General features: G+C 40.1%; 1 protein-coding gene across 13 annotated transcripts in view; it reads left to right on the top strand.

The window, feature by feature from the left end:
- LOC125009108 overlaps nucleotides 1-13,908 on the top strand; it is a 78,102-nt gene extending 64,194 nt beyond the window's left edge. For 2 of the 13 annotated variants that reach the window (XM_047586745.1, XM_047586782.1), the window contains exons 3-7: nucleotides 6,862-6,981; nucleotides 7,728-7,760; nucleotides 8,503-8,535; nucleotides 9,279-9,311; nucleotides 13,687-13,908. In XM_047586745.1, the coding sequence (XP_047442701.1) occupies nucleotides 6,862-6,981; nucleotides 7,728-7,760; nucleotides 8,503-8,535; nucleotides 9,279-9,311; nucleotides 13,687-13,838 (371 nt within the window). In that variant the 3' untranslated portion in view covers nucleotides 13,839-13,908. Of the gene's footprint in view, nucleotides 1-579; nucleotides 1,220-4,595; nucleotides 4,692-6,556; nucleotides 6,602-6,861; nucleotides 6,982-7,727; nucleotides 7,761-8,502; nucleotides 8,536-9,278; nucleotides 9,312-9,528; nucleotides 11,223-13,686 lie in introns of those variants that run through there. The other 11 variants (XM_047586765.1, XM_047586756.1, XM_047586801.1 and 8 more) reach the window with 11 other exon arrangements.
- Nucleotides 13,909-24,873: the final 10,965 nt, after the last annotated feature.

The raw sequence follows: 24,873 nt of genomic DNA, 5'->3' as shown, positions 1-24,873 counted from the left end.
GCGCTGCCTACATGGTTGTTGAAAGCAACTCAGTTTAATGCACATGCCTCACCCACGTGAACGTACGCCTCAGTAATGTTTTAGAAACTTACAATGTTGATGTGTAGCGTTTACTTTGCCGTCTGTAAGGTCCCAACCATTCGTTTTGAAGTGTGATTCTGCTAGGAATGTTCATGGAGGAAAAAAGGTGACTGTTTAAAACGAGTTTTGTTTACATTAAGCACTTTGGGTTTCCAGTGGTAGAAAGCAGTACTGTCTTGATTTAAAACGAAGTAAAATACTTTGATGAAGAGTTAAAAAGTAACTTGAACATTATGCTGGTTAATATACCATGGTCTATGTATTTCATTTTTGATAAATAGGTTAAAATACTAAGCTGAAGAGTAAGTGAACATGTATTTTGGAGAAAAGAGATGTATTCTGTTATGGACTTTGTACTGAAGAACATTTTTCTTAACTATTTTAAAGCAGCAAATTGTGTCCTATGGACATTTATCACAGACACAGTGTCAAGGTACACTGTGGGTTATTCATTATCTAACAGAGAATCTACTGATAACATTGTTCTGTAGTGTTTTATTACTGCGAGGCAACGTTTTGTGACAGGTAAATGTGTTTATAGAGGAGCCATAATGTGAGTAGGGCAAGGACAAGATAATTTTTCAACAGAAGGATTTAATAATATATTCTGGGATGGCTGTGAAAACTCGACATCTTTGTTTGTAGTTTGACAGCTATAAAACTACTCTGAGCCTCTGAAAGGTAAAACACTGGCAGTGAAACACTTTTCCCAGTTTGCTGGATAAATCCAAATAGTAGACAATGAGAACACAGTCAACCAAATGAAATTGAAAAATTATACTTCATACAAATGAAACTTTGGTATTGTTTGCACAGGAAAATAAATCATTCTTTATATCAGTGAACTTTAAAAGTAGATGAACCCTTCACTCCATGAGAATCATGAAAACTCTCAGATTGTTTGGTGAATATGCCTTCAAACTCAGAGCTGAGGGGACATCAGGACCCATTTCAAAAAGACGATTGTTAAGTAACATCTTGGCTAAGAGTGGTCTACATTTCATCATCTTGACATCCATATCTTGTATCTTGGGTGAATTAGTCACTGCATGATTTATTTGTGTGTGCATCATTTTCTCAGGACAGTTCTGGAGGCAACAACAAAAGCGCCGAGCCAGAGGACGCTACAACCTCTCAGGTGAGATCTAAATCACTATGAATATTTGTGTGGTGATTAAAACATAAATGTATTTGAACATTGTTGAGATTTGAGTAGTTCTCCAAAAGAATGGTTAAAGATAAATGTTTATATTCTGTCCTAAGTCTTGCATAGCTGAAAAAAGGCTATTAATTCACAGTGATGGGAGTAGCAGCGTTAAAATAAACGGTGTTACTAACGGCGTTACTTTGTTCAGTAACGGGGTAATCTAACTAACTACTGTTTCCATCTTTATAACGCCGTTTCCGTTACTGAAAAGCGGCAGTAAAGCTGAATGTGGAGGAAAAGCTGTGAGCCGTCACCGGTTGGACCGGGTCGACCCGGGTTTTTCTCTCTGACTCATATCTGCCTGTTACATTCTGACTAGAGGCCTGACAGACTGTATCATTGTAGAAACTTCAGCTCAAAAACAAGTTTCGATCTTCTCCCATAAAGGCTGATCTTTGAAGGGCAGAGATTATTGTTCCTTTTTTTTCAATTAAACAAATCAAATGTGTTGTTACACGATCGTTAATGGGAGCGCATAGATGAACAGCGACTGTGCGACCGTATAGTGATCTCCCACTTCATCATGGCAGCGCTCTGCATCCGAGAAAAGGGGGGATTTGGCGGCAGATATCGGGGTCTGTGCAGGACACAGTGATTTATTCTAATATCAATAGCCTTTAGAAAGAGCAGGAGTTTGATGGGTCCATTCTTCAGTTACTCAGTTACTTTTTGGGAGAAGTAACTAGTAATTATAACTAATTACTTTTTAAAAGTAAGTGCCCAACACTGGTCATTCACACTGTCTCCCTGGTATGTGTTTTTTTTTTTTTTTTTTACTGTTGCTGTTTCTTTAAAACTAAGAAAGAGCATCACTTTATTTACATGAAATACATATAAAATAAAATTTTGCAAACAATGCTCGTGGACAAATCTACTCTGAGGAAGTGTAATGTAAAAATGTAAAGAGAACACTGCAGGTTGCTGAGTTGGAACTGAAGCACATGGAGAAGGAATAAAGGACTTGTTTGACCCTAACGCCCCCTGTGCAGGGGGCTGAGTGAAACATATGATAGCATGCACCATTCCGAACATGTAATACACCAGAATGACGGGAAGAAACTCATCTAAAAGCCTCTATCAGGCATTGCCACCTAAACGGAACACAATTAAAACTCCAAGCAATTGTATGGGAACGTGACAAAAACACAAATACGGCGAACATCTCAAAGAAGTAACCAGTGCCAAACCTCACCAGTAGGTGGCAACAAAAGCAGAAGATCAGCACAGTTTAGGAAGACGAAGTCAAAGTCCTGACATCCATCACATTAATCCAACAGAAACATTGTGGAAGGAAACCACCAATATCTCAAAACTCATGAGGTTCAATAAATAGTCTAAACAGACAAGATGAAACTACATCAGTGCCAGAAGTCACAAGGTCGGGTGGAACCAGTGTAAAAAGAGCAATGGAAAAGGTTGACAGCACTGAGGAGATTTATGATCCCATGCATGAGCAGTTTCCAGATCTTAAAAAGTCGATGGAGAGTAGATTCCCTGGAAATTCTTATCAGGAAAAACTGAACCAGAGGAAGGAGAACTTTGGAAAGGTCCAACATTCATACTGAAAGCTTTAATTGTTGTGAAAGAAGCTAAACTGCCCTCAACTGTTATTAATCTTGTACTAGCAGTGAATTTTCTCAATGGTGACCTGTTAGCTCACATAACACATCAAACTGAACCCTGAAAAGACAAGGTCTGACGAAGAGCTCTAGCCTGCGTGCCTGGATCTGTGTCTGCTGGGTCCATGCTTTTGGCCAGATTGTTCTGTTATGGTTTCAACAGGGATCAGACACAGGCTCACAATGACCCAAGTTCAACAAGTTTATTCGTGACAAGGTGAATAAAGTGAAAGGGGAGAGGGGCTGTCACTTGAGCAAAATAAGTAAACAAGCAAGCAAGAGTAAGAAGAAGTGAAGTGATGCTTCTGTGATGCTAGAATTTGAGTGTCAAACTCTGTCCATATCCCCCCTTTTACTGCAAGTGAGGATTCAGCTCATTCAAGATGTGACTTCTTTGGGAATGAAACGAAGCAGGATGTCTTCCACAGCTGGAGAACATTCTCGGTCCCAAGTTCAGGTTATAGACGCACTGCAGGAGGTGCCCACAACTCCCACACCCAAGCCTTCAGTAAGCCGGTCAGATTGTATCATTGGAGAAGCTCCAGCTCAAAAACATGCACAAGTTTGGTCTTCTCTTCTCTTTGGTCTTCTTTTTTTTCTTCTCCCATAAAGACTGATCTCTGAAGGGCAAAGATTTTTGTTCATTTTTTTCAATCAGACAAATTAGATGTGTTGCCACACATTAGTTAATAGAAGCTCATGGGGAAGTTACCCCTATGTAATTTTCAGGAAATTGCACTGATCGGGGAATGCGACTGTGCTTATATACAGTTTATATAGCGATATCACACTTTTTTTTAACGATCATGGCAACTCTCACAGCGGGATTTGAAAGGGGTAAATGAATGTAAATGCTGTCTCCAATTTGTAATCCACTGTTTAGGTCAGAGACGTTGACAGAACGCAACACAGACCCAGGACTAAAAAGCAGGATACTTTGAAGGATAGTTTTTTTTTAATGCAAACATTCTCTTAACATACTCGTTCTTTGAACTAAAAAAAATTGTTGTTGTGCTTATCAGTTATTTTGCTATTATGTTACTGATCCAGCGCATTTGAGATCAAATTGGGCTGAATGTGGCCCCAGAACTAAAAGGAAATTAAGGGATGTGTTCACTTGTGGTGATGCCTAGGGCACCTAGATGGCTAGAGCTGACTCTGTATCCTAGTCTGTCCCAGCAGAACGGTTCTGCAGGATGCTCTCAGTCGCCCTGATCCACAGTTTAGCCTGTGTGGTAATGGGGTTTGTCAGTTTGAGTCTTTTTCCATAGGTTGGGTACCTGAATGAAGAGATGCGGTACAAGTGTCCGAAGTGGGGGCGGGAGGCAGCCCTGTATGCATGTCCCGTATGATCCAGGGTGTTCATCTCATCTCTCATCTCATCAATGTTCAAATTGTCCATGGTGGTAGAATTTGGGGAATACAGACCTTAGCCTTAGCAGTGGTTGAAGTTGGTGATAAAGACGTCACCAGGATAAGCCGTCTCAAGCACATTGATGATGTCATGGAACGTAACACCTTTTAGTCTGGAGGATGTAGTCTGGGTTCCTCTGTGCATGGAGAGAGTTTCTAACTAGATGGCAGATTCCAGGACTTTTCCAAACAGCCAGGTCTTGCAGGGAGACTCCCCAGCTCACTCGGGATGGCTTTGCTTTAAGAAAACTAAAACAAATGTCCTACTCCAACAGATAAGTTGTAAAAGCTGTCATACTCTGGTGTGTCGACCACAATGAAGCCGTCAGTGGGATTGATCATTTTGCTTCTCCCTCATGTCGTCTCAACAGGTACGTATGTTTAAACTTCTAACAAACATTTGTACTTCCTTAGGTGGTTTGAGCATCTTATTAAGATGCCTCCTGTTGGAATGGATGGTTAATGGTTTTTCTACCTATTGGTACTCAAAGCACTTACATCTATCCTCACTCTCATTCACACACAAGGAGCAATTCCTGATCAAACCACTGACACTCATGTTCATGGACAACCTGTTTTTTTCTTTTCTGAGGAAGCAAAGTGAGACGAAAACTCTAAACTACCCTCAGGGCTCTACTCGAGGGGAAAAAGACAGACACTGCCAGCAAAAATAACAACTGTTTCTTTTTTTTGTTGTTGTTGTTTGTTCAGTTTTTTGTTTTTTTTTTCAGTTGTTGTGTACCAGCCAACCACATTAAGGAGAACAAAGCTCTAGTTTATTGAATGACAACTACAGAGATGATAAAAGAGAGGAAGCATAGCTTCCCTTGGTTCTTTACTTACCTGTTGCCACTGCAAGCTAATATGGTATACGGTATGTTGGTACAACACAGTTAAAACCCATTCAGAGCTCCTTCAGGTATTTGAAACAAGTGAATGAAGACATGATTTAATACAGGACTGTTACGTTAAAATTATTTCACTCCTGTACCTAATGAAATTGCAACCCTTTTCCACTTTTTTGCTCACAAGCCTTGAAGAAGAATTAAAGGTAGCCATGAGGTGTGATTGCTGGAAGTTTCTGTTGTTTTCAGCTGGTCAGTTGGTCAGGATTTTTCTAATTAGTTTGATTCTTTAACAGTTATTTTTGATAAGTGGTGCTTGTAGCTTAAAAGTGGCCAAACCAACAAAAACTAGATCTGACCTGATGTTACACATATGTATCCAGGTCAACAAAGGATGGGACCGGACACGAAAATAATTTTAAGTACGATCTTTAATACCACGACTGCCCTCAAAAAAGCACAGCATTAATTATCTGATTTTGAGAGAAATGTTTGTTACAGTCAGATAAAAAAAATAAAACAAACTGTTTCCTTTCTTTCCTGCATATCCTATGACTCGGTCAAAACAAAACAAACAAGAACAAACAACAGCAGTGGCCTTATTCTCTAGATAAACAGAAAATAAAAATATATTAATTACCATTAGTACATTTCTAAGCCACTCCTCTCATTTTAACAGACACATTTTACAATGCACACCAGGCTTTAACTAAGCAAACTTCATGAATTCATGAATAAACAGCATGAATTAACTTTAATATACATATTTAAATATCATAGTGCAAAATATGTTTTTACCATGATCTTCATTCAACTCACCCCACACCTGGATGCAGCTCACACGCACACTGCTCTCTCCCCTTTTCATGGGTAACAATACACAGTTTCATAAACATTTAACACCGAAAATATAACAGTGACTAAGATGTCGGTACATTGTATGCCACTTACGCTGACCCGCGGTCATCTAGGGCGGCTCCCAACACACTGGAGTCAATGTACACAAACCATCGACCGACGAGAAATAAACACAAGTCTTCCGTCACAAACATCTGTCAGTCAGCTACCGGTACGTTCTCACACTTTCACTCGATCACGTACTTTCTCTGTGTCACAGACGAGACATACACATGTGCTCCATTGCTTGAGCGAGGAGGACGACAGTCTTTTGCGCTTGTTTTCAAGTCTCATGTCATTTACTGGTTCTTACGGGATTCTTGACCTAGCTGGCCGTAAAATGACAGTACATATTCTATTAAGGCACAGCTAACACAAAAAACACAATAACCCCTATCCACTTGGCTACACATAGTAAACTTACAAATGCCCAATTTACTGTAGATAGAGTTCTGTAATCTACCTTTCATGCATTTCTTTCAATATTCCAACAGCACCAGTGGATAGAGACGGGACTCTGAAGCAGCAGGAGGATTCAGGTAGGAATACGTGGTGACGAGCTGACAGAAACTGAACTTACACTTATGTATGTTTGTGTATTCTATATGTGTGTTTTAATGTTTCAAGGATCTAATGCAACCATCCGTGACTGAAATATAAAGAGCAACACGCAGCACGTTGTTGCATTTGACTCCTAAGAACGGTTATACTTTCAGTGTGATACTGGCTGAGAGTGATCAGACTTCAGTGGAGGCAAGTTCAACCACCTCCCTCTTTAATTTTTGTTTTCTTTTTGCAGGTGTACGTCAGATTGTCCTTGACATCGGCATCTTCTCTGGCATCATCATTGTCATTGTCATTGCTTTCGCCTTGATAGGAATGGCAGACAATCAAGAGTACCTGGATAGCGACTCTGCATGTAAGTATTCATGCACAACAATAAAGGGTGAAGGAATGTTTCTGTTAACTGAGATACAGTGGCCCTGAAAGTCAAAACACAGCATGATTGAACAAAAACACAACAAGATTACGGAAAGAGTAGGAACAACACTTCTTGTTTCTGATTGGACTGAACCCGTGCTAAAATTTAAATTGACGCTATGTCGCCCTCCATTCAGTTTAAAACCTGTGCATGGACACACTTCTTTGGGACTGAAACGCTGCAGGATGTCTTTCACAGCTGAAGAACATTCTCCTGTCCCAAGTTCAGGTTGTAGATGCACTGTGGGAGGTGCCCACAACTCCCATGCACAGGCCTTTGGTACACCTGTCAGACTGTATCACTGCAGAAGCTCCAGCTCAAAAACAGCACAAAGTTTTGGTTTTCTCCCATGAAGACTGATCTCTGAAGGGCAGAGATTTTTGTTCACTTTGTTCAATCAAAGAAATTAGATGTGCTGTTAAACGTTAGTTAATGGAAGCACATAGGGCAATTATCGCTATGTCATTTTTGTGAAATTGCTCTAATGGGGAAATGCATATACAGTTTGTATAGCGAGTGAAAGGGGTAAATGAAAGTAAATGCTATCTGTAATTTGTAATCCACTGTTTTAGTCAGAAAAGTTGACAGAACAACACTGAGACCCAGGACTAAATAGCAGGATAGTTTGAAGGATATTTTATTAAATGTAAACATTCTCTTAACATACTCGTTCTTTGAACTAGATCACCCAGTCAGCGTGGATACCGACTCTGCATGTAAGTATTCATGCACAACAATAAAGAGTGAAGGAATGTTTCTGGTAACTGAGGTACAGTGGCCCTGAAGGTCAAAACACAACAAGATTGAACAAAACACAAGATTATGGAAAGAATAGGAACAACACTTCTTGTTTCTGATTGGACCGAACCCGTGCTAAAATATAAGTTGACGCCATCTCACCCTCCATTCGGTTTGAAACCTATGCACGGACACACTTCTTTGGGACTGAAATGCTGCAGGATGTCTTTCACAGCTGAAGAACATTCTCCTGTCCCAAGTTCAGGTTGTAGATGCACTGTGGGAGGTGCCCACAACTCCCATGCACAGGCCTTCAGTAGGCCTGTCAGACTGGATCATTGCAGAAGCTCCAGCTCAAAAACAGCACAAAGTTTTGGTTTTGTCCCATGAAGACTGATCTCTGAAGGGCAGAGATTTTTGTTCACTTTGTTCAATCAAAGAAATTAGATGTGCTGTTAAACGTTAGTTAATGGAAGCACATAGGGCAATTATCGCTATGTCATTTTTGTGAAATTGCTCTAATGGGGAAATGCATATACAGTTTGTATAGCGAGTGAAAGGGGTAAATGAAAGTAAATGCTATCTGTAATTTGTAATCCACTGTTTTAGTCAGAAAAGTTGACAGAACAACACTGAGACCCAGGACTAAACAGCAGGATAGTTTGAAGGATATTTTATTAAATGTAAACATTCTCTTAACATACTCATTCTTTGAACTAGATCACCCGGACAACGTGGACAACTGCTGTGAATGTAAGTATTCATGCACAACAATAAAGAGTGAAGGAACGTTTCTGTTAACTGAGGTACAGTGGCCCTGAAGGTTAAAACACAAGATTTAACAAAAACACAACAAGATTACGGAAAGAGTAGGAACAAAACTTCTTGTTTCTGATTGGACTGAACCCGTGCTAAAATTTAAATTGACGCTATGTCGCCCTCCATTCAGTTTAAAACCTGTGCATGGACACACTTCTTTGGGACTGAAACGCTGCAGGATGTCTTTCACAGCTGAAGAACATTCTCCTGTCCCAAGTTCAGGTTGTAGATGCACTGTGGGAGGTGCCCACAACTCCCATGCACAGGCCTTTGGTACACCTGTCAGACTGTATCATTGCAGAAGCTCCAGCTCAAAAACAGCACAAAGTTTTGGTTTTGTCCCATGAAGACTGATCTCTGAAGGGCAGAGATTTTTGTTCACTTTGTTCAATCAAAGAAATTAGATGTGCTGTTAAACGTTAGTTAATGGAAGCACATAGGGCAATTATCGCTATGTCATTTTTGTGAAATTGCTCTAATGGGGAAATGCATATACAGTTTGTATAGCGAGTGAAAGGGGTAAATGAAAGTAAATGCTATCTGTAATTTGTAATCCACTGTTTTAGTCAGAAAAGTTGACAGAACAACACTGAGACCCAGGACTAAATAGCAGGATAGTTTGAAGGATATTTTATTAAATGTAAACATTCTCTTAACATGCTCGTTCTTTGAACTAGATTGCCCGGCCAACGTGGACAACTGCTGTGAATGTAAGTATTCATGCACAACAATAAAGAGTGAAGGAACGTTTCTGTTCAGGACACAAGGTCAAAACACAACATGATTACGGAAAGAATAGGAACAACACTTCTTGTTTCTGATCGCAATTTTCACTTCTGGTTAAATGCCAAATCCAGCAAGTAAAAGTTTCTATTTCACAAGAGTATAGGTTTTGATCTATTTTTATTTCTTTACTTGATTTTGTAGGTTCCTGTGAATGGTGCTGGGAATGTTGTGCAGAGTGTGGTTCTGTGTTACGTGGCTGTATGTTATGCTGTCGTGTATGTCTAACTTGTTTGGACGGCTGTGATATCTAAATGGAGGCATAGGCCGTAACTTACTAGACTGATGGATTCTGCGGATGCTGTGATTCTAATTCCTACTGCCACTTCACATTGAGCCCTCTTGTTGGGTCGTTTCATGCCTTTTATGCTAAATAGTATGGTACTCAAAACCCTTGCAGTCTAGAGTTGATAGGCCTACTTCATCATTTCCTGCTGTTTCATTCATTTCTCTTGTTTAGCTCAACTGGGATGTCCAGTGAATGTAAACCTGAGTTAACATTTGTAGTCTTTAGCTCCGTTCACACTCAACTGTCAACAATCTATCTATCTATCTATCTATCTATCTATCTATCTATCTATCTATCTATCTATCTATCTATCTATCTATCTATCTATCTATCTATCTATCTATCTATCATCCACCACTTCTATGATTCTGGTGTTTGTTCTGCAATGATCAGACAAAAGACAACGTTTAAAACAAAAGACAGTCCCACAGAAAGACATTTAAAACCCTTTTCAGTTATGGACAAACCATTAGGGATACTTGGCCTGCGATATCTTTGACAATATTTCCTTGTACCAAACTCAACTCAAATAATGGACCCAAATAAATGGACTAGTTAATTGATTTTAATCAGCTCCTCCATCAAGTTAGTTGTTCCAGGTTCACAGAGTATAAAATGTGGTACAAATCACAATCCAATAGCAGCCCCAAGTGGCCGAGTCACCATACTACCAGTAAACCATTTGCCGTGAATGTGACCTCATTAGAAGTGTCTGTATTTATTAGCTATATACATTGATATGAGTGTCTCTCTACCTACCCATCTTTGAATTACTTAACTCACTCAGGTCTGTGGTGCAGAGCTGCTTAGAAATTGGCATTCCTGGTCTGGACCGAACCAAGCAATCAGGCCCGGTCTGGCCTATGATTGGTCTGCATCTCTCTCTCTCTCTCTTTCTCTTTTTTTTTTAAACAGGCTGCCGGTCAGCCGGCGATGATGTCGCGGCTATGTGACTTTTTCACGTCAGAGAGGCAGGCCAGGCCAATCACAGGCCACTCAGACCAGTAGCATATGAGGAGGCCAAGACGATTGGTTTGTTTCAATTAAGACCCGCCCCAACAGTCCGTATCAACCACACACAGCGTGCGTGCATGTGTGCGTGTGTGGCCATGCCCGTGGGTGTGAACATACGTGTGTGGTGAAGGCCATGGGTGGCCAGGTTACATGACTGACCCCTGGCCTGAAATAGTATCCCAGTCTGGCCCTGCAAGGAATTTATTTCTCATCTCGGCCAACCTCGAGCACATAGGGCCACTCATGAGTCTGGCTGTTTCGGCTCAAGGTCTCCACTTGTTAAAAGGGATTACTTTTCTTGCCACCACCAAGAAATCTCGTCTTAAAATGCTAACACTAAATACATAACCCTAAGCCCTTAGCCTAAACCTAAAGAGAAACTCTAAAGGTTCAATTTTCCTACTTTCATCTGCATAAGCTGATAAAACAATGTTTCCCTTAAAACCAAGTAAACCAGTCCCTGCATGCAGGAGCGTATTTTGCCTCAGGAGGTTCTAGGGAGATTGCATAGAGCACCCCCGACAGAGAGTACCCATGTCGGACCCCTCCTACAAAACACTCTTAAAAGGAGCACACAGATAACCGTTTTAAAACTTCAGCACACTCTCAACCTCACTGGACAACACCTTGATCTTAGCTATGAAACCTAGCTCCTGACCCGAACTCTCCCAACCCCCTCAGAGAAGCCATGTTCAACCGGTCAAAAGCCTTTCCTGGTCTAAGGGAAAATCAACCATTGTCTATAGCCAATGACTTGAGAGCTCCAAAACAACTCGAATTAAGGTAGACAATGACCTACATGGACCGCCGGTACCACTATATTTCTGATCCCGATGATTAACCTGCTCCATACCCCTCTCAGCCTGTTGGCCAAGGCCTTGGACAGAATCTTGTAATCCACACATAGAAGAGACATAGGCGCCATATTTAAGTCCTGTAGGTCCTTCTGGCAGGAAGCGTGAGGGACACCCTGGTGGCAGGACACTTGCATGGAACCAGAGGCCAGACCTTCATTAAAACACCTCTAACCATTCCGTTTTGGAGGATGTCCCAGAAAGGGCTTTGAAAAAACTCCACAGTTAGAGGCGCCGTCTATGCCGGGAGCTCTCCGTCCCTGCCATGCTTTGCAGGGCGCCTGAACTCCTGCATTCGCACCGTCTCTCAAGGTGTAAGTTTGGTGTCTGTGGAGACCTGAGGCAGTCCGTTGCAGGAACTCCACAGACAGTGCGACTTTCCACCTCATACTCCGGAAAGTATAGAAAAGAGGAGTAAAAAATTCACCGCTCCGCCTCTTATCTGGCTTGGTTCAGTGAGCTCCTCCCTGTTGTCTGACCTAGCAACGCGTGATACCTTCCTCTGTCCGTTTTTCTTTTATAGACTAAAGAAGTAGCTATAGGAGCATCCCAATTTCAGTGATGTACTGGAATCGGTGACTGACCAGTGCAACTGTACTTTAAACTGTCCAGCAGGTCGGCTAAAGCCCATTTGTGTTTCTCTTTGAGTGTTTAATATATCATCGTTCTCCTGTGGACTCACGTCATAGTCTCCTAGTTCCCACATAATCATTCTTCTGGTCTTTTTTCACAGATCTGGTGATGGTCTGGGGAAACGTGGAGGGTGTGCTGCTAACAGAGAAGTTTAAATCTCAGTCTTCCGCCATGGTCCCACCAACTTGCCTAAGACTACTAAAATCAGCTTTCCCTCTGTCTAAAAAACATGCCAAAAAATAATAAAAAAAACCACCCTGAACTTTTTTATTCAAGTGTTAAAACTGAATTAAAAGCCAATATGCAACTTTTCTGTAAAATGTACCTAAAAAAACATGTCAAAAAAATCAGGGAATGATCTGAAAACCCTGTGGGTACAATTCCTACACAACTTTAAAAGTATTAAAATTATTTTAAAACAATAAATAATACAGTTCAAGTCTGGCTGAGGAGATGCCTACTCTCCTGAGTGGACCATGTTACTGTCTGCTACCGGCGTCATCCTCCTCCACACGTCCCCAGCCATGAGAGTGGACCAGGCTCCTCAGAGCTGCCTGGATCTGGATTATGCTCCTGCATGGTACGATCTAAACGCCATTTTTAGTACAGTTAAAAGCCCCACACCACCGAATAAGGAAATCCTCCGAGGAAACGCTATTTAAAACATCATTTACTTGTTTGTAAAAACAGCTTCCACTCTGCACCGTTGGTTGGATCGTATAGGTTGATAAAAACAAGCAGTTAAAATGATCAAACGAGCTTATTTAAAAGTAACCTCCCCTCTAATTAGGTGCACAACCTCGCAGGAATTGAGAGAAAACACTGATAAAGAACGCCCACTCCTCCACTCAGAATGCTGCTGTTACTTAATATGGCTTTTTCCACCCGGGGGACTTCCCACGTCTCCTCCATCTGCTTCATACCAAGTCACTATGCTTTTCGTAGAAACATCGACATCAATGCGTTTCATTCAGTAGATTCATAAATGAGTGCCTTTTTTTCACCTCGCTAAGCTCCGTAAACATTAAAACTGCCCTTCAAAACTATCCATGTTAAAAGAAAGAAGAAGCACTGTTAAAATTAATAAATTAGTTAAAATACACATTGGAGTTTTTTTAAATCATCACTGTTCAGACTTGTTTTTTTCACTTTCATACAAGTATCTTTAGTCTAAAAAACTCCTGGTCTTGATGCAGACGTCTCCTCTTGGCTCATTTGACTCACTGCAGACGTATAGAACATGAAAAAATCAGGAAAACTCTTCTACTTTGACACCGTGTTGTTTTTGTCTGTTGGAAAAACATTTAATCTTTTTCTGCATGTACAGCTCTCTCTGCTGACTGCTACTCAGTAGAACAAACCTATCACATCACGTTTTATCTGACACACACCTCCTCCTCGACTCCCACTTTCATCCGTCTGCACCTGTCCTCCTCCATGTCCACCCCCACTTTACTTGTTTTTGCTTCATTAACGGTGTTCTTTGTGTTTTCATCCTACACTTATGAGCAGGTTTTGGCTTTGCTGATGCCCCTTCTTCTTCCATCTCAGCCTCCTCCACCTGCTCATGCTTTCCAACACTGAACAAAAGGAAGCAGCTCTGTGGTTCTGAAGGGCAGCTGGACAGACTCCACCCCTGGATCCACCTCCACCTGGAGGACTGAGAGGACAACACATCACATCATCAGCTGTAGAGACGACAGCAGGCACACATCAGCAGACTGGATAACTATAACCTGACTCAACTGACGTCTGTCGCACAATACAAAAGTCAGCAATCAAAATCAAATACACCCATCAAACTCCTAAACACACAACTCAAGATTCAATCCTCTCACAAAGCAGAAACCAATCACCAACTCAAAAACACAATCAAAACAAACCTATCACACTCCTCACATCAAAAAAAACAAACACAACTCCGGCCCCTCTGACACAAACCACTGGAAACTAGTTTGAGACTGAACACCAGTTTTCTTCTTCAGTTACCAAAGAAGAAGTCAGGAACTAATGAGGAACCAATCAGATGAATGGATGAGGAAGAACCCTAACCCTCTGCTCTGGTTCTACTGTTTATTTTATAAATGGATTTATTTAAATTTCATTAAACTGCAACAAACAATAAATTGTTGGGGAAATTTTTTTTTATAACTTTAATTGTCATTGGTCACACAATTACCATGAAATTAGAGTTGGTAATATATCTAGAACACGTTCTGAGGTCAGGTGTTTAATAATATATTACAAAAAATAGTACAGAGTAACTGAGTAGATTTACTGGAAGTTGAAGTAGTTTTTTTAGGTTTTGTTCTTCTTTCACAGCTTTGATTCTTTTCAAACTTGTCAGTTATTTTCCAGATTAAAGGATCAACAGAAAGTTTAGTTTCCTGGTTCTGTCAGTCTCAGTAGTGAAGTGTTCTCTGAATGGACTCATTGTTCCTATTACACATGCGTACTCTTCTACTTCATAACCTTTCGATTGTGTTGTTGATGCTTGATGTGAGCATTTTTTAGGGGGGCCATCATGAGCAAAACAACACCCTCCACCCACCCAACACCCAACACATGTATAGGTGTAAAATCACAGTTGATCCGTAATACCTGTCTGTACAACGGACCTGACTACAGAGTTCCACCTCCATGATGTCCTGTCTCTCAGTACATGTACAAGTAGGCTTTGTTGGTTTCAGCCTTGGACAGTCTCCAAGGTCCCTACAGATGTAACCTCCTTCCTGTCTCAAAGGCTGCTGCTGTATCTGATGGACGATCATATTAGAAACGCAAACATCTCCTCTGCTTTCACATGGAAAACTGACAGGATCAGATCGTGTCAGACTGTTCTAACACATTAAGTTCATCTGAAAACACTCAGTGAGGCCTCATTGTTCTAAAACACAGAGGCAGTAAAATATTTTAATATTGTTAATATACATTTTTTTTTTATTTATAAAAAAAATAAATTTAATTATGAAAGCTGCTCCTATAGATTCTATAGCTTTAGTATGAAGTTAAGTAGATACGGTAGTTGGGATTCTTTTTCCTGTTGGTCCGACTTCATTTTGTTAAGACTAAAGTGTGTAGAACAAGTTTGGACAGAAGATCCTGATTTCACATGACCAATAAGTGACTTTTGTTCAAACATAAAATGATATAATCTAGGTGACCTGTCCATTTTTCTGTCATTTTATTTAGTTTAATTGTTAATGGATCAATATGTCTTATAACATTCATTAACTTAATTTATTCTGGTAGGTTAATAGTACCACAGTTCTTGCTGTTTGATTTTATTTAATGGTTACAGAACCACACCAATGCACGCCAAAGCTCCCACTATCTGAGATCTTATTACACAGTGGATGAGTTTGTAATAAAAGTTGGTGTTGATCAAGTTTCTATAACCACTGACAGAGTTTGAAGCAATAAGAGGAAGAAGCCAGTCAGAGGAAGAGGCGGGCTTTTAACTGGTGTCCACTGAAAATATGAAAAAGGTCAGACGATGAGAAGGACAAAGAAAAACGTCTCTGCAGTGTCTGCTCTGTAAGTTTCCACATTCTTTGACTGTTGATATAAGTGATGAAGGAGACATGGAAACTCAGTCAGGATCAAGTCAGCATGAGACCACTGCAGTCTAAAGCATAGAACTGAATCATTTACAAGAGGAAACTGTCAAAAGAACAGGTCAGCTTCATCATGATTCTATCAGTGGAACTGTGAATGAACACACAAACAACCTGTCTTTATCTCTGACTACAAGTCGTGAGTTTGTTGAATATGTCACTGTTCATAGTCAGGATAACCACCGAAGCTCCACTTCTGCATTAGATTCAAACTACAGGCATTAAAGTGGAAGAACCAAACATAGAGAAAAGAGTCAGTTAACTTGTGAACTGAGCATTATTCTAAAGCACTGATCATAGAACAGCACTGCTGCTGTTTGCATGACACTTCTTCTGGACCTTAGCCTACGTACTGGACTGTAGTGATGCAGTCATTAAGAACTTTAAACTGTCCTCTCTGTCTTGTTGAACTGGAAATAGAAATGTTCTTTCTCTGATGTTGTGTACAATTTATATTTGTGTACAACGGTCCTGGATTTACTGCAACTGAAATAAACATTTACAGATAAGACTTTCAAACAGAAGCAGCAGTCGACATAAAGTGTCTGGAGTTTAGTGTTGAAAGATTCTTTAACATACCTGAAGTCTACATACAGTGGGATCCACCAGCAGATCTAGAGGAACCAGAATTAATGCAACTCTTCTTGATTGAATTAGTTAACTCAAACTAACCTGATGGTCATTCACTTTTAGTACTTGAGCTCTCTGCGTGTTCAGCTCAACAAACCAAGTTAGTCAACGCTCTTTCATCTCACTTAAACCTTACAGTATCCTCATCATTATTACTCAGTAGAGTCAAAGCTTTCAGTCCCATCTCTCAGTGAGAAAAGAACATTGAATGAACACTGTTGTTTCATCTGATCCCTGCCCCACTCGTCTGACTGTGAGTCCCCACATCTCCAGTTCTTTAGAAAGAGACTTTGTGTCTCTGGAGCTGTGAGGAGGACGACAGCTCTGCGGGATGGACTCTGAGAGAAACACCACCACAGGACAGAGGACCTCAGTGTGGACTGACTGGGGAGAACCATTGGTTCTTCCCTGTGACATCGGCTCACACCCTCATCAAGGACAGGTGGAGTTTTACTGGTGTGAGTCCAGAGAGGGAGCAACCAGTTAACAGCATCATCAACCTCACTGTCTCTGGTAAGCTCAGACTGTGGATTAGTATTCGATGAAGCTGTGTGGAAATGGATGAAATGCTGTAGTCATCTCTGTGTTGAGGTGGACCAGTGATCCCTGCAGAGTCCTGTCCTCGCCGGTATGAGGGAGAATGACGTCACTCTGACTGTAATACGAAGAACACTCCCTCCATCCTCTCAGCTTCGGTTTCTCTAGAAGATGCTCCTTGATCAGGACTGAGTCTACAGGTCACATACCATCCACCATGTTAACAGGTCTGATAAGGCCTCTACAAAACTTTTCAACATCGATCATGGAGAGGCTCCATCCAGCTGGATCATCACTGTCATCAGGTAGGAGTCAGAGATGATTTCTTCAGCAGCTTTCAACAATCACAATGAACAATCGTTCATTATAAACTTTGATTCATTCTAGAGAAACTCACCACCACCACATGCTCCTCCTACAACAACACCGCCTCCTACATCAACACCTCCCTCCCTACGTCCACATCTACTCCAACGTCCAAACTCTCTCTGGGTACTCTCTTCTCCCCCTGTGTTCTTGTCTCTTTCTCTTTCTTTCTCTGTTCTTCTGTGTTCTCTGGTAATTTTCCTGTGAGACGAATGTGTTTGTAGAAACATGAAGGTGAGACACAACCTCGTTCTAATTTATTTTATTTCAGAATCATTTCTACCTCTTCACTAAACGCTATTCGCTATTCAAACATTTCTTTAATTCATTGATTGTTTCATTTAGATAACTTTCTATTAAATGATATTATTGTTCATTCCAGCTGTTGAAGACGGCGTCAGAGATGACATCACGTACAGTGACGTCAAGATATCAAGGAACAAGAAACAGAAGAGACGGAGCAGAGGTAGAGTTGGTTATTTTTCTGTTCTCATGTCGTAGAAAACAACTCCTTATGATTTATATGTATTAATTTATTTCACTGTGGAATGATCTGCCTCTGATCATTAGACAGAAGTCTTCTTTGTCTGTTTTCAAATCTCTTCTTAAAGTTAATTTCTTTTCCATGACCTTTAACACCCTGTAAGTCTTTATTTATTTTAATATTTGCTGTTTTTAACTGAGGTTTATGTCTAATGTCTATGTCATTTTTATTCATGCATTGTGTGTTGAGTTGTTTACGTCGTTAAATTGCGTCTTTTATTTATGTCTTCATGTACAGCACTTTACTAAGCTACCTTGTGAATGTGAAGTCTTTATAAATAAAACAGGATTGGATTGATATATTAACAAGTACATTTTCACTATAAATTTACCATCTAGTGGTAAATCTACTCTTTAGTTCATGCCTGTGTTTGTCAGGGAGCTTTGTTCTGTGTGTTTTTTCCTGTGTAGAATCTGTTAACAGAAGCTATGCTCTGTTTCCTGTTCTGATCTAAACTTGAACCTGCTCAGTTCACTGACTGTAAGACCATTAATCACTCATAATCACTGTGATTAGTTATTACAAATAATAAACTGCCTTTTAGTAGCATTTTTTGTTTCTTTCATGGTTTAATTTTCATGTGGCAGCCAACTTTAAACCTTCCTTATAATTAAACTATTCAGATTTCATTTAATCAAGTCTCATAGGGAGTAGAGATGATGTGTTGTAGTACTCCCTGCAGCAGCATACTGCTATCACAACTGAATAGAATAGATAGAATAGAATAGAATAGAATAGAATAGAATAGAAAAGAATAGAATAGAATAGAAAAAATACTTTAGTCATCCCCCGGTGGGAAATGTCAGGTGTCCGTACTTGTCCACAAACATACACAACATCAACATAACACACCACAAAACACCAGAATCAACAGTGCAAACAATAATGTAGAATATATGTGGAAGTATATATATGTAGGCAGTACTAGCATGTTAATAAATTACTGTGTGAAAAAAATGATGTACATTTGGATCAAGCTGCAGTAGCTCAGTAATGTGATGTTAGTGTTTGTATTTGCCAGACAGTGATCCAGCTGCAGTCGACTCTGCATTGAGAACCCAACACAAGACTTCACTTATGGACAAATATTCATCAGAGACAAGAAACACAAGTCAAAACCAGAAGGGTACAGCTGCTCCTCTTCTCAGTACCATGTTCCACTGATACAGCTTTACTACAGTTTCATAGTTTCACTCTCAATAAATGCTAACATCAAAAAGCTAACATGCTGATGATATTAATAGTTCACCTTCTTTGCTAATTGATAGCCACTTATCACCTTTCAGTTCTAATGACAGCTGGGAATGTAGATGTTTGGGGGTGTTTAGGTGGGTCCCACCTGAAACTCATATGAGGCCATTAAAGAACCAACACTACACTAAATTAGAGGATCAGTTCAGATGAACCTGGTGTTAAACTCTCTGAGACCCAGTTAAATAGCTAGACATACAACAAATCCAAGGTGTGCAATGGGACTGATGGGTCTCCTACAGAGCACGACATGTCTCTCTGGTCACGAGAAATTCATGAGATTGAAAGTCCCCAGAATTTCTTAAAGATCATAAAACAACTTTAATTCATCAGTTCAGTCAAAGTTCATAATCTCATCTAAGTTTGACCATTTATCAGCATGTCCGATGAACAAACAACACTTTACTGATGCATCTTTGTACACAACCTTTACGAGCCTCTCAAACTAGACTCTTGATTGACTATTATTCATGTAAACAGTTAACCTCTGCATTTAAAACCACAGCAGCACCTTCCTTCTTCACTGAACTTAGTAGTCCTGATCAGATGTGGGTGATAGTGGCACTTCTCCTTTACTGCTTAGTGTGTTTTGTACCTTGTCATCACATGTGTCCGTTTGTACAAATAGCAGCAAACTGTTTGTGGTCGTCCACTTCTCTGTTTCACAAACGTTTCCACCAGAGGTGTTAAGAAGAGAAAAACTAGAAACGCTCAGAAAAGATAGATAGATAGATAGATAGATAGATAGATAGATAGATAGATAGATAGATAGATAGATAGATAGATAGATAGATAGATAGATAGATAGATAGATAGATAGATAGATGGATTTTTTTATCATCCTCATATTTAGACTATTAAAGTTAAATCTAAGTAAGAATAAAATCCTATAGTGAGTAGAGATGATGTGAGTGTCGTAGTACTCCCTGCAGCAGCAGTACTGCTATCAGCTGCAGTAGCTGCAGTAATGTGATGTGTATGTGTTGTATTTTCCAGACAGTGATCCAGCTGCAGTCTACTCAGCAGTGAAAACAACACAAGACGTCACTCCAACTTATTGAGAAATATGCCTCAGAGACAAGAAACACAAGTCAAAGACCACGCAGTACAGCTTCTCCTCTTCTCTCGGCACCAATGTTCACTGCTACAGCTTTATCTACAGTTTCAGTTTCACTCATTCTATAAATTGCTAACATCAAATCTAACATGCATATCTTCATGTTCACCTTCTTTGCTAAATCAAGCTAAATCAAAAGTCACACTAGACTGAAGGTGTGAATGGGAATGATTGGTCTCTACAGATGTAAAGACTGTCCCCAGAATTCTAAAAGATCATTAAAACAACTTTAATTCATCCAGAATCTGTCCAGATAATGTTGTGACAATCCATCCAATAGTGACTGAAATTTCAGTCTGAAGTATGAGTGTAGGAGCATCTGACTGTCAGACTGATACTGACACACACAGAGTCAAACCTGTTATCAGGATGAAAAAAAAACCAGAGTTCTTTGAGGTCTGAGGAGAAAACACCTCTGTTGATTGTCAGTCAGTGTTCCACCACAGATACGTTTGTCATGGAGTGAAGATGTGGAGGCTTCAAACAACAACACAAACAAATCAGAAACTGAACCCTCACTGGCTCCTCACCATGAAACACAACCAGTGATACTGTTAGAAAACACTGATGGGGGGTTGACAGCAAACCACCATAAGGTTGAGAAGGAACATACCACTGTCATGCACTGAATTCATCTTGGCAGTCAGCACCTCATTCCTTCTAACCACCTCATTATGTGAACTCATTTTTCATTCATTCATTTGTTGATTTCCAGTCTCAGGTGTCCACTGGAAAGAGGTGGATTCACACTGGAGAGGTCACTAGTCTGTCCCAGTCAAATGTCGTTTTAAACTATTTCATTAATCATTGATATTCAGTTAAAATTGGAAATGTGCTGAGATTAAACTGGTTAAATTTCAGTAAATATCATCTACAGATTTAACCAATTATTCTCATGTCGATGGAAAACAACACATTACTGATGGCATCATTGGACACAACCTTACAGAGCCTCTCAAACTGTCTCTTGATGCTATATTCATGTAGAAACAGTTTTAACTCTGCATAAAACATGTAAAACCACAGCAGCAAACTTCCTCCTGCACTGAACAGAACTGTAGTCTGTCAAGTGCTGTGATAATGTCCCCCCCCTCAACCCCTTTCCTTTAGCTGCTCTAAGTGTGTTTTGTTACTTGTCATCCCATGTGTCAGCTTTTACAAAAAGCACAAACGTGTTTGTGTCGTCCCCACTCTTCTGTTTCACAAACGTTTCCACCAGAGGTGTTAAGAAGAGAAAAACTAGAAACCTTTAGATCCTTCAGTTCATCTCCTAATTAGGGCCACGGGGCAACGCCCGACACATTAGCCCTGAGGCCCTATTGTAGACTGCGTGTTTCTTCTTCTTCATCTTCCTCCTCTTTTTCTTCCTTTGAGTACAGTTTATATATCAAAATGTGAGGTTTGATTGGGATTGGTGTGCTATTATGCTATTGTACATTTCTTTACAAAATACGAATTTTTCGTAAAACTGCAAAAAAAATTCACATTGAAATGAATGGGACCGGCGAAAAAAAGGCATTTTTCAAACATCTATTGCCGAGGCATACTTTCACCTCCCCACACACCTCCCCACCCACACAGGTAACTTTGTAATTACACACACACACACACACCCACACACACACACACACGTGGGCTAACTGTGCTAAATGTTGGTTAACTGTGCTAAATGTAGGCAAAGTGTGCTAACTCCCATGTTGACAGAGACAGTACCCTCGACTTAGTCTAATGTGGACGATGTAAAGTAGCTCTCTGCACTGTGAGAGTGAGACTAAGAAGATAGATTCAGTAGAACAAGAAACATTCAATACAGTCCCACCACCAGGAACAGATACAGAAGGTTTCATTATGTCACTCTGGACGCTGTTTTATTTTCCAGAGAGAGATCCAGCTGCGAGAGAACAGAGAACCATCACATATGGACAAATAAGCCACCAGACCAAAGAACCAGAAGTACAGCTTCTCCTTTACTTCTACTATGGATAAAGCTAAGCTAAGCTAAGCTAGGCCTCAAAGTGTTGAGTAATTCCTTTAAAGAGATCTAAGTAAATATAGAGTAATGGAGGTCAGGATGTTCAAACTGAGAAGTGTTACCTAATACATAATTCTGTCTTGTTTTATCAGAACATAACATACAAAGTAAATGTATCTGTGGTATGTGTAATCCCACCAAAGGACACAAGGTTTCCTCTGATAGCGTTTATTAAAAATGATTTTCTTCAAGAGTTACAGCAGTGTTTGAGGTTCCTTGCTTGATTTGACATTCACACCTAGAACCTGAGGCTTCTGTCCCAGTGTGACCTCACGTGGCGACGCCATCTTTTGTTTCCTCGTGTTTCTGACAGTGTTCATTGTCATCTTCCAGACTGGAGCTCTGCTGCTTCAAGAACCAAGAACCAGATCATAGCATGATCAACCAGCTAAATATTCAGCTCCAAGTGACTTACACAGGTTGTGTCCCTTGTTTCTTGAATAGTTCAAAACACAGTAATTGTGTTTTAGGAATAATCAGGATTGTAAAACCCTCAAACTAACATCAGTGTTTGATTTGGTTTGACCTTGGTGGTTTAGTTCAAGTTCCACCACAACCAGAAGTCCCGTCGTACACTTCACTGAAGTAGTCCCACCCGTCCCCCACTGATGTCCAGCTGCTGGACTCTGACTGTCCCCCTCCCGTCCCTCATACCATAGAAGGCCTGTGAAAAAGATTTTTATCTGTTTCATGGTCTTTCAAAAATTTGACTCTCTCAAATGTGGGTTGAAAGTAATGAAAGTCATATCTTCCTGAAACATTTGTAACAGAATGTTTGAATCTCCCACCCACTGCATATTACTGAATTAAACTCCTGTATTCCTACAGAGGAGACAAACGCTTTTCATGGCACCAAATGTGAAGTGTTTCCTGGATAGTCGAGGATAGAACTTTTCTTAAGTCTGAGAAGTCTGTTTAATTTGCATTGCGTCACTGCTTCCTGTTTTATCTGTAAGTCATTTGCTTGTTTCAGCTTTTGTTTGTTTGTTGTTAAACCCTCATACCTGATTTTTTAAAATTGTTATGTTGTTACCATAAGGGACAAAACATATTTTGTTTTCCATTAATGTTTTTAATCCACTTCATACTAATCATTACAAAACTAAAGTGTGAAGGATTACTTTCAATCTTTTGACCCTTTAATGCCATGTTTGTGATGCATCCACAATTTTTTTTGAAAAAAACAAAAACAAACACATAAATTTTAATATCTGCAGTAATCTAAATGCAAAGTGGATTTTTTGGGAGGCATTATTAGAACTTTGTACATTTCAATGATTAGTAGAAAAATTGATTTTGATGGATTTATTTTTTTTTGTTTTTTTATTTATTTATTTTTGTGTTACCATTAAGGGACAAATGAATCCTCTTCAAAATCACCCTAAAAATAGCACATGTTATTATTTAGATTATATATATATTATAATATTTAGATTATTTAGATTTACTCAGATGAGTGGTGAAATGTCTTCAAGAAATTCTACAAGTCTAATTAATGTGGAGTTTTTGGAGAAAAGATACCACATATAAGGAGAGTGTTGGAAAAGTGTCAGAGCTGTGCAGCATGATTCTACGATTGTTACCTGAAAGTTTAACTCTGTCATATCAGCTAGAGTTTTTTGGACATTGTTCTTTCATCAATAAACCTTTTTTTTTTTAATCTCAAGAAATAAATCTAATCTCTGATATCGTGTATGTCCTAACGGTTTTTTGGACTCCAGGCCCTTATTCCTAGCGAGGATGGCACCAACACGCACCCATCCGCTCCCATGTTAAATAAGGTCAGATTTAGGGTGAAAACAGCAACGCGCGGTGTTCTCTCTCTCGCACAGCGGCCACACCAGTTTTAAGCCGTAAAAGTGGGTGGAACCAACATTAAATCGAAGAGGAACCCTCGTCTGACCCGCGCACAATGTGTTACATATTATCCCCGTACACCTATCGTAGGGGAGTTATGACCAATGTTCATAGAGGCCCAATCCTAGTAGCAGAATATCTTACCCCTCCCTAACATAAAGAGCCAAAGTTACTTAAATAACTGTGAGAGAGCAGGGGAGGGGCCGTACCCATGGTTACAGAGGAGGAGGAGGAGCTTAGAGTGACAGTCATCATATAGGGAGACGAGGCTAATTAACCACAGGTGGTAACCTGCTCATCAATGTTTGCTGCAAGTACCTGAGGAGGGAGACATTCATTAACATAACAGCTGTGTAACCTGCTGACATCAAACTTGAACACTAATCCACTCACCGAAGACCCGGCCAAATCATTATGACCACCTTAGACATGGACAGAGAAGTAGAAGGAGGCCAAATCTCACTCCACAGACACCTCCGCACTGAGCGAAAACAACTGCACCTTCCAACACACCAACTGAGTGTCAAAACCCTGACCCCACACTCAAACATGTCAGCCAAAACATTATGGGAAACCCCCCCCATGGCCATTACAAAGCAGTTCAGTGGGGGGGATGCTGAATTCAGACCACCTGCCACAACATCGATGACCAAACCACAGAATGTTTGCCAATTAGGAATTATCGGACAAGCCAGCATTGCCCTCGTTCAAATGTCCCCATGGAATTTTCTATATATTTTTTTTTTCC

This window comes from Mugil cephalus, chromosome 1 (genome assembly GCF_022458985.1).
Source record: "Mugil cephalus isolate CIBA_MC_2020 chromosome 1, CIBA_Mcephalus_1.1, whole genome shotgun sequence".
NCBI lineage: Eukaryota > Metazoa > Chordata > Actinopteri > Mugiliformes > Mugilidae > Mugil > Mugil cephalus.
Note: the sequence above shows the minus strand (reverse complement) of the source record. Positions and strands in the feature narration are given on the sequence as shown.